The 10,981-nt window shown below is 38.1% G+C and overlaps 1 protein-coding gene across 1 annotated transcript in view; it reads left to right on the top strand.

Annotated features, from left to right (window-relative positions):
- Positions 1–10,981, top strand: part of LOC107659525 (inositol 1,4,5-trisphosphate receptor type 1-like) — a 167,435-nt gene that overhangs the window by 128,804 nt on the left and 27,650 nt on the right. The window contains exons 46-54 of the mRNA XM_016448504.1: positions 549–732; positions 844–1,094; positions 2,119–2,319; positions 3,794–3,904; positions 3,996–4,091; positions 4,205–4,339; positions 6,320–6,427; positions 7,272–7,503; positions 9,740–9,862. Of these exons, the coding sequence (XP_016303990.1) occupies positions 549–732; positions 844–1,094; positions 2,119–2,319; positions 3,794–3,904; positions 3,996–4,091; positions 4,205–4,339; positions 6,320–6,427; positions 7,272–7,503; positions 9,740–9,862 (1,441 nt within the window). The remainder of the gene's footprint in view (positions 1–548; positions 733–843; positions 1,095–2,118; positions 2,320–3,793; positions 3,905–3,995; positions 4,092–4,204; positions 4,340–6,319; positions 6,428–7,271; positions 7,504–9,739; positions 9,863–10,981) is intronic.

Here is a 10,981-nt window from a genome sequence, read left to right as displayed (position 1 = left end):
AGTGTGTTTACATATGTGTGTATGTATTTAATATATTATTATTTGTATTAAATATTTGCACACACACAGAAAAATACATATTTAGAGTGTGTTTACATATGTGTGTATGTATTTAATATATAATTATTTTTATTAAATAATAACGTGTGTGTGTGTGTATATATATATATATATATATATATGTATATTGTATACGTACGCACATACATAAAAATATAAGATAAAAATAATATAAAAAACTCTGTTTTAATCAAATTCTAAATTAATTTTAAATGTATATTTTATTCAGTACTGAAAAGAATAGTATTGCTTTTCCTCGTATTTGTATGATTTGTGTTTAGATGACACAACACTAAACTACTGGAATCAGTTATGATTTGACTTTCATTTAATTCCGGAGGTGAGAGAAAGAGATCGTGAAAAGCAAAATTATGACTCTTATTGATGCAAAAAGTTACAATCTCTCCAACCCTCTCTTTTCTACTCATTTACAGTATGCTCACTCTATTTTGTTCTTTTTCTCCTCATTGTCCTCCCTATCCCTCCAGCGGTCGTTTTTCTGCCGTCTGACAGGCGACAGTAAGTCAGAGAAGTTCTTCAAAGTGTTTTACGAGCGGATGAAGCTGGCCCAGCAAGAGATCAAGGCAACTGTGACAGTGAACACCAGCGATCTGGGCAGCAAGCGCAAAGACGAGGACGCCAGCGACAAGGACAACCAAACACGCAAGAAAGGTCAGGGCTCAGCACGCCTGACCATAAACTACACGCACCGCTACATGTGATTATACCATGTAGCCCAGACATGCGAAAGCATAAACAAATACAATCCTCCCCATTTTTCAGTCAAGGAGGTGGCTGTAGTGACCGAGGAAGTGCGAGAGCAGCTTCTTGAAGCATCTACGGCCACAAAGAAGGCCTTCACCGCTTACCGAAGGGAGGCGGACGCCGACGAGCATCAGAATGTGGCGGAGGTGCAGAGTAGCACAGGCGAGAAGAACCAGGATGACAACGAGATGAGCGTCATCATAACCATCATGCAGCCAATCCTGCGCCTCCTGCAGCTGCTTTGTGAAAACCACAACCGTGAACTGCAGGTTAGCTGCTGTACTAGAGTATATGTTGTGAAGAGTTTCCCAAATGTTGCGACCTAAAAATGTAGCTTGTCTAGCTGCACTTTCTCTAAGGAGAGCTGTATGTATGAGTGGTGTCAGAATAGATCATATTCATTCAACCCAACATGAAATGTTATTTGCTAGCCATTTTTAGTTCCCTAATGTGGCGTAATTCTCAGTGAAAAGGGATATTTGGGAGGGAAAAAGGTAGGAAAGTACTTAATTTCATCTATCGACAACTGATTCAATTGGGAAAAGTGGATTCCAGAATGGACCCAGGAATAAAAGGTTTAGCAAAAACGTTGTTAGCTGAAAAGGCTCAAAATATTAAAAGGTTATGAAGATAGCATTTATTTTTTGTCAAATAACATATTAAAAAAGTAAATGGAGTTTATTTATTACAAGCTAAACTGCAGAATGTGAGAAATGTCTTTCATGTTTTGGTAGCTTTTGAAGATGTTTCATGCTAGTTAAAAAAAAATTAGCTAATGGTCCAGAATTATTTCCATTACGTCACCCTCTAGATGTTTACAGCAATACAATACAAATACATAAAGAAACTTATTTTTTGCTAAATCTAATTTGTATATTTTATTAAATACTGAAAAGTATTAAAAGTGCAATGCAGGTAAAACTGATTATTTATCTTTCGAAGAAGAGTTTCATGCTAGTTATACAATTAGCTTATCATTAACCGTTTGGTGAATTGTTTTATATTTATTTCCTTGCTTAACTAATGTTTATATTTTTAACTTTTTACATAACACCATCCTGTGGGTGGTTTCATCATAAACACGTTTTATAATTTGACTTCTTGGATCTGATATTCTCAAAGTCCTTGAAAAAAATAAAAAAAGAATATATAAGCAATCTGAAATCCTCTTTTTGTTCCAAATACTTATTGTTGATTATATATTGACTCTGTCTGTGCTTCTTCTAGCTCTAATATGACTTATAAAAACAAAAGCATGCCCCTCATATCCTGTTTTTCTCACTTGTTCCCTAGAACTTCCTTCGCTGTCAGAACAACAAAAACAACTACAACCTGGTGTGTGAGACGCTGCAGTTCCTGGATTGTATATGTGGCAGCACTACAGGAGGTCTGGGGCTGCTGGGGCTTTATATTAACGAGAAGAACGTCGCTCTCATAAACCAGACTGTGGAGAGCCTGACAGAGTACTGCCAGGGGCCTTGCCATGAAAACCAGGTGGACCTGACACATTCACACACTCTTCCTCATCCATACTTTAAAGGAATAGATCACCCAAAATGAACTTCTGTTGTCATTTACCCTCATCTCTGAGCAGTCTGATTCAAGAAATAATCATTCAGGTGGGCTTGATTGATCCATTGATTCTTTTGTGAATTGGATCTAATTTGTGAATCTCTTCTTGTCTCTTGAACTCAAAACTCCAAGGAGGGTAAATGATGCCAGAATTGTAATTTTGGGGTGAGCAATCGCTCTAAGATTATGCGTCCTTATATCCACTATTATTTACTCAAAATGATGGCAAAATCTTTCTTTGTTTTTCGGGCTAGGCATTATGCAACTTTTCTTACTTCGTAGGACCTTTATAATGGGGCTGATTATCATCATTGTCCTACTTTTCTAAGAGGAAATGTAGTGTATTTGTATGACGGCAATGTGCTTTTGTCCCGTAATAATTAAATGATTAGTCTTCCACTGAAGCACTCTCTTTCAGGGTCATAATTATTTAATTGATGGATGATTTTCATATTAAACATTTGGGAATGTGTGTTGTTGTTTTTTTCTCGGGCAGCTTTTGTTTAGATCATTTAGCCTTTTAATGCTCAATTCTGTAGCTTATTCTGTAGATAAAAAGTGACGTGACATGTGGCCAAGTATGGTGACCCATACTAGGAATTAGTGCTCTGCATTTAACCCATCCTAAGTGCACACACACAGCAGTGAACACACACACACACACACTGTGAACACACACCCGGAGCAGTGGGCAGCCATTTATGCTGTGGCGCCCGGGGAGCAGTTGGGGGTTCGGTGCCTTGCTCAAGGGCACTTCAGTCATGGTATTGAAGGTGGAGAGAGTGCTGTACATTCACTCCCCCCACCTACAATCCCTGCCGGTACGAGACTCGAACCCACAACCTTTGGGTTACGAGTCCGACTCTCTAACCATTAGGCCACGACTTCCCCTTGTGATGTGCCTACTAGATGTGCCTACTATACAATACTATCCAAAAGTTTGGGGTCAGTAATGTCTTCTTTTCTTTTTTTTTTAAATAAATGAATACTAAAATATCCATTAAATTGACCTAAAGTGACAGTAAAGACTTTCTATTCAAATTTCTATTCATAAAAGAATCCTGAAACAAATGTATAACGTTTTCCACAAAAAATATTAAGCAGCACAGCTGTTTTCATCGTTGATAGTAATAAGAAATGTTTCTTGAGCAGCAAATCGGCATATTGGAATAATTTCTGGAGGATCATATGACACTGTAATGATTCTGAAAATTCAGCATTGCATCACAGGAATAAATTACATTTTAAAATATATTAAAATAATTTTTTTTTTTTTTAATTGATATAATATTTCACAATTTTTTGATTAAATTAAAGTCTAAAAATAAAATAAACAGTCTCCCCAACACCAAACGTTTAATGGTAGTGTACATTTAACATCTTTTCCCTTGTTCAGAACTGCATTGCCACACATGAATGTAACGGCATTGACATCATCATCGCGCTCATCCTCAATGACATCAACCCTCTGGGAAAGAAGAGGATGGACTTGGTCCTGGAGCTCAAGGTGTGAGAACACTTCCACAGCATTATGGGATGTGTACTGTAGTTTTCAATCTAGTCCAAAATAATTGGCATGAATTGTCTTTTTGTTACAGAATAACGCCTCAAAACTGCTGCTTGCCATCATGGAAAGCCGCCACGACAGTGAGAATGCGGAGAGAATCCTGTATAACATGAGGCCTAAAGAACTGGTGAATGGCACTTTGCACAAACACATCTTTCTCCTGTTCCTGTGGACAGATTTTCTGTTTTGCATATGGTGGCAAATCTACTGTCATTATTGAAATGTTTGGTTGGTGTACAGGTGGAGGTGATCAAAAAGGCCTACATGCAGGGAGAGATTGAAGTAGAACACAACGAGGATGATGAGAATGGCGAGGAAGAGCACGCCGCTTCTCCACTAAATGTGGGTCACAACATCTACATCCTGGCCCATCAGGTGACGCACACAAATATGCACTTACACACACTTTGACTGCGTTCACTGTGTCAGATGTCTGGATTATATCACCGTCTTCCCCTCCCCCGTGTGCTTCAGTATAGATTTTCTGCCTATTCACGTAATTATCTGGGTCTATGTCGGAGGATCAGTTATGTAACCACGTTAGGAATGGTGCAGCTTTTCCACCGGTTCTCCAAATGACACTGTTTGGCATCAGGGCTTTGTGAATGAAAAGACCAGAGAACAAAAAGTACATTAGACATGGCCCTTTGATTCAGTTTTACCCAAATAATAGATAAATGTGCTTTTGCAGGTTGAGGCTCAAAAGGTCAGTCCATAATTGCAGCTACAAGTAATCCATTTCTGTGATGGCTACACTGGCCGTGTTTTTTAAACCGAGTTTATTTGTTCACTGCTGGGCTTTGACCCTTGGTTGTTGTCGTAATTGGACCATTGTGAGAATATTAAATGCGGCTATTTCATGGCCATTTAGCTATTGGAGAAGGAGATCAAAGTTAGGTAAATAATATTAAAAACATAATAAAACAAAAAGATACATAGTAAATTATTGTTTTTCACACAAATATGCAAAAAATAATAAGTAAATAAGTAGTTAATCACATTATAAGCAGATTAAATAATGGAAAATACACTGAATAGATAAAATAAAAAATACAATAGAATAGATAAAAAGTGGCTGTTAAAGTCAATATACATATGTTTGAGCATTAGTCAAATTCCTTATTTTTCTTATTCTGGTAACAGAAAGTATGGAAGCCTGTTTCCGCCACTGATTAAAAAAAAGGTAATTGAGACTTTTTGTCTCACAACTTTGACTTTTTCTCACAATTGCGAGCTTATATCCCGCAATTCTGACTTTTTATCTCGAAATTCTGACTTTATAACTCGCGTGTAAGTTTATCAGTGTTGGGGAAAGTTACTTTTAAAAGTAATGCATTACAATATTGCGTTACTCCATAAAAAAGTAACGAATTACGTTACTTAGTTACTTTTTATGGAAAGTAATGTGTTACGTTACTTTTGCGTTACTTTTTAAATCTGGACAGGGCTTTCTTGTTTATTTTTAAAATATATATATATTTTTTTTTGGCAAATATAAAAGCCTTTTCACACCAAAAGTGATACATTGGAAAAAAAAAAGTAACTTGCGTTACTTATTTGAAAAAGTAACTCAGATATTCTCTTGTAAACTAAAAAGTAATGCGTTAGTTTACTAGTTACTTAAAAAAGTAATCTGATTACGTAACTCGCGTTACTTGTAATGCGTTACCCCCAACACTGAAGTTTATATCTCACAATTGCGAGAAAAAAAGTCTGAATTGCGAGTTTGTATTTCGCAATTCTGAGAAAAAAAGTCAGAATTGTGAGATAAAAAGTCGCAATTACCTTTTTTTTTTTTTTTTTTTCAGTGGTGGAAACAGGCTTCCATAAAAAAATATTGCAGAGTGTGTATTGCAATAATCTGCGTGTTTATAGCTATCCAAATAAGAATGCACCAATGCTAGCAACTGAAGTTTGAAAGCCTCAGACTTTTGTGTTGTAGTTGTGACAGTGTTATTTACCATCATCTAAAGGCTTTATATTGATAAAATGTTTCATGATATTTGCCTGGGGTTTGGGTGGCATGATTGCTATGGTATATTATAGGATTAAGGATGAAACCTTTATGTGAACAATACAAAATATTTGACATTACATTTGACAGACATCACATTCTGAAACATTCATAGATTAGGTATGTCATTAATTAACAGTAACCTACCTATTGGACAGTTATGAGCTCAGGATTGCGGTCTTCAGTTCGAACCAGCATTTCTCAGACAGGCGTTGGCCTTTCGCTGACGGTAAAGCGTGTTATGAGCAAAACAACAAGGCCAGACAGATCATTGCAACATATATACACTGTCACAATGAAAACAAACACAGTCTCATCCCTTTTTCCACATACACCCACAGCTCGCCAGACACAACAAGGAACTCCAGGCCATGCTGAAGCCAGGAGGGACGTACGGGGAGGGAGATGAAGCTTTGGAGTACTACGCCAAACACACAGCCCAAATCGAGGTCAGTGGTGTCCATCTATGGTGGTCATTACAGATCCACCATCCATAGACTTGAGTACACAAGCATCACTATTACTATTGTTCATTTGTTGAAAAACCCTGGCGGTTATGCTACAGACATGAAGCGATCTTTTCAAAGCGATCAGGTTTACAGTTTCCACCTGGCAAAAACAAAAAAGAGCAAAATACCCCCATAGACTTGTGTTGAAGACACATGTAGTGACCAGAATCAAGTACTCACCCTCATGTTGTTTGCAACCCGCAAGACCTCGTTCATCTTCGGAACACAAATTAAGATATTTATGATGAAATCCGAGAGCTTTCTGTCCCTGCATAGACAGCAATGTAACTGAAATGTTCCCAGGTCCAGAAAGGTAGTAAGGACATCGTTAAAATAGTCCATGTGATATCAGTGGTTCAACCTTAATTTTATGAAGCTACGAGAACACTTTTTGAAGATGAATGAAGGTCTTACAGGTTTGGAATGACACGAGGGTGAGTACTTAAAGACAGAATTTTCATTTTTGGGTGAACTATTCCTTAAAATAAGTAGCTTTGTCTCCTGTTTAATTTTGTCACATAAATTCACGGCGATGATTAAACAGAAAGCTGCTTGGTTTTAAATGATTTTTTTTAAGCAATGCCATCACTTTTGACACTGGACAGTGGACCTTTCTTTACCTTCGAAAAATTCACTGACATTTCGCTACTGTGATTGCACCTTTAGAAGACAACAAGACAAAACCAAAACAGCAACTCTGTAAGTTATAACCTCCAGTGTCCACCAAATGTAACCCCTATCGCCAATCAAGACAGCTTGCAACACTGCGTTTTTTTTCTTGCAGATCGTCCGCCTGGATCGCACAATGGAGCAGATCGTTTTTCCCGTCCCCAACATATGCGAGTTCCTAACCCAGGAGTCCAAGCTCCGTGTCTATTACACCACAGAGCGCGATGAGCAGGGCAGCAAGATCAACGACTTCTTCTTACGCTCTGAAGACCTCTTCAACGAAATGAACTGGCAGAAGAAGCTGCGAGGTACTCAAGAGGCCACTGGTAACGCAAACTCCGTGCCTTGTGCGTGCGCACTCCCTTCCTCTATAACCTAGTAAGCTGCTTTACACACCCTCTCTACTCCCAAAGCGTCCAGGGACCCATCAGGGCTCTATTCATGTAGGGCACCCAGCTTTTGGTGCTGGGATGCATGCCTCACCCTGACCCTCTCAAGCCCGGGCAGTAGGGAGGGGGTGTAAATGTTAACTTATATAAGATAGACAAGAATAAACCTATAACTAAAAATTATGTTTAAGTTTGCTTAAGATTTTGGTTTAATGTGTGCTTGAGGGTTTGGGAAACAAGGAAGAAAGAGAAGTCTGAATGAATCCCAAGAGTCAGGGAGAAGTCTGAATGAATCCCAAACAAACACACATGGCGGCTTACATCACAAAAGCCGATTACGGAAATAAGCTGAGCGAGGGATCAAATAAACAGATGATGGCAAAAAAGAAATTCTTTAACCCATTTTCCACCAACTGGTGACCAATCTGGAACCATTTCCAACTAGCTCTGCACCAGCTGCTTGAACCAGAAACCGATGTCAGGGTGGGTTAATGGCCAAACTGAATGGCAATGTCGAAGTATTAGAATATTAAAATACCAAAAAAAAAGAATATCAGAGGAACCAAAAATGTATTAAATTACCCAGGACCCATGCACTTTTGACTGTTGCATTAAAAGATCGAAAATTCTGTTTCTGTGGAAAACGGATTGGAAAGGTGAGGCAAGGATGGTAGAAAATGGGTTATTTGGAAAAGGATAAGAGCTCTCAGACAGGAAGAGTGTGAGGTGAACCGCAATAACAAGATAAAACCTGCAAGATAAGAATCAGAACTGTGTCAAAAAGCAAATTGACAGACGGAGGGGCTTGCGTCAGCTATTTTCTTGCATGGGACATTTGGCCACAGATCTTGTTTGTATCTTTGAGTCTTTTGGTCATGAGTTAAAAAGGAGGGTGTGAATAAAAAGGAGGGTGTGAATTCCATGTTAGTAATGAACCTCTGTGACTGACATGTAAAGGTTTTTATCAGGCAGAATCAAAGTAGAAGCAACGTTCCATTGCCGCAACCCCAAGTCATGAGTGTGGCGGCCTGTGTGTGAAAGTCCCCTCCTCCAGTTCCTCTTTTCAGACAAAAAACCCCTGTCAAAATAGCCATAGCTTAGAAACTAAATCCTCCAATTAGACTCCTCAGAGAGTCATGGGTCAAAACAAAGGTGACGGTTGAGGTCAGCGAGCTCTCGTATATGGTTTGGCCGCACTAAGAATCCCTTTGAACTCTTTGGTCTTATTTCTAGGGTTTTTGACTTCAAATTTAGGTGCCGGTGGTGAAATTGCACGTCTGTAAAACTGCACAACTGACCAAACAGCCTCTATCTTCATTCAGTACATGTTTTATTTGGAATAACATTGTTTAACTTAACTAAAGAAAAACTGTTTTTGAAGGAATAGTAGACTTAACAAAGTTAGTGCGTTGGACATTGTCCTGATTGGATGTAACTGGAAATGCACATGGTCAGCTGGATCACATTTGATCTTGGGATCATTCAGAAAGAATTGGTTCTTGAGGTCGCCATGGAAACTAACACACAACTGTCCTCATGTTGTTTAGTAGAAGGCAGTAGAATGACATAATGTGATCAATTGCCTAAAAAATAAACTTGGAAGAAATTAAAGATGAGCAGTACTGCGTGGAACTTGTGAGTGACATCATCTGTTATTTCATCCCAGCAGGCCTTGTTATATTACGTGAGATTAGTTTCTTTCTTCAAACCACAGTGCATTACATTGTTCTGTATAGGGTGGAAATAGGCAGTTTTATGGGTGCAATGTGCAATTTCTGACCTACTACCAAAACCAAACAGAATTGCAAAAATTATGACTTTTCAAACTGATTTCAAACGATGCCATCTTCTGTTGTTCAGGCAACCAGGTGATCCTGCTCTAAATTCCACGCAGTTGGTTTAAACCAATGTTGTTGTGTTAGTACTCGAACAGATTGCTTCCCCTAGTGGCACAGAACTTACACACTTGGCCAAAGTTGGTGCTTGTTTGAATATCAGCAAATGGTTTCAAATGAAATCTGTCAGTTTGTGTTTGTGCCAGAACCATGTACGTGGAGCTCTGATATGGTGTGCATCAGGGGCGTAGTATTGGACTTAGTTTTGTGATGGCAACACTCTGGAAAGGTACAAATTGTGCTGTGTTGATGTTCCTTAACATTTGGAATTGAATTTTTTGACTTGCTGCCTCCTCCAGCTCAGCCCATCCTGTACTGGTGTTCCCGTAACATGTCCTTTTGGAGCAGCATTTCCTTTAATCTCGCCGTCCTCATGAACCTGTTGGTAGCATTCTTCTATCCACTGGAAGGAGTGCGCGGAGGTGAGTTTTTTTTTTGCTGTTTAGCATGAAATTCAATACAAATGTAATTTGTATTTTTTTGCATATTAGATATATAGAAATTTCTGAAGTTTTTTAATATAATTTTATTATTATAATATTATTATATACATTATACTGTAATAAAGGATTTTTTCAAATCTCTGATCCAAACAAGCTGGATACTAGTGCTCTGTAGACAGTGCTCTGTAATTGTTAGAATACCAACCACAACTTTGATCATACTTGCATACATTGCTAGAGTACAGATTGCTGTTTTCATGGAAGTAATTGAGTGCATTCAGTAACAGATACTGGAACTTGACACTTCACTGACCTACTTTCGGCACACACAGCCCCTGAAAGACATAATTTGTCAGAGTTCCAACAAAAACGCTGCTGGCCTTACTTCTGTCATAACACATCTTATATAATTCATTCATTCTGAACGATTTGATCCCCTCCACTTACCTCAGTAGCGTAAAGTTTTTTATATATCCATGTTTATTCCATATAATCAGTGAATAAATGTATTAATTGTATAAAATTAATATATTAAATATATATTTTAATATTTATTGTAAAGAATGATTAAATGCATGATTAAACATTTAGAAATATAAAAAATATGAGTAAACAAAAACTAAAATACAGATACATATTTACCTTCAGACACCTTGGAAAGCATTTCTGATCCACAAGCGTGCTTGTTCTTTATGGGGTGTCGTAACGATCAGCATAACTTTTGTGCATAACCTCGTTATTGATCTTGCCCTCTTATCTGAGATCACTCGTGTAACATGTCACCTGACTCCGGCGCTCACATGCACACTATTTCCCTAATCTCATAAACTGTTAAGACTGTGTGTCTATCTCCTCCCTGCTCTTTCTGATCAAAAGTGTGTTTGTATACATGTCGACGGAATGCAATACCTGGGGTGCGCTATCAGCGCACGTGTGATCTACTGACGAGCCTTCAGTGGGCGCGACAGATAGCGCACAGCCGCACAACATTATATAATATTACAGTATGTAATATAACCTATTATATATATACAGGTGCATCTCAATAAATTAGAATGTCGTGGAAAAGTTCATTTATTTCAGTAATTCAACTCAAAT

This window comes from Sinocyclocheilus anshuiensis, unplaced genomic scaffold (genome assembly GCF_001515605.1).
Source record: "Sinocyclocheilus anshuiensis isolate Anshui unplaced genomic scaffold, SAMN03320099.WGS_v1.1 scaffold848, whole genome shotgun sequence".
Lineage (NCBI taxonomy): Eukaryota > Metazoa > Chordata > Actinopteri > Cypriniformes > Cyprinidae > Sinocyclocheilus > Sinocyclocheilus anshuiensis.
This window is presented reverse-complemented; position numbering and strand designations above follow the sequence as displayed.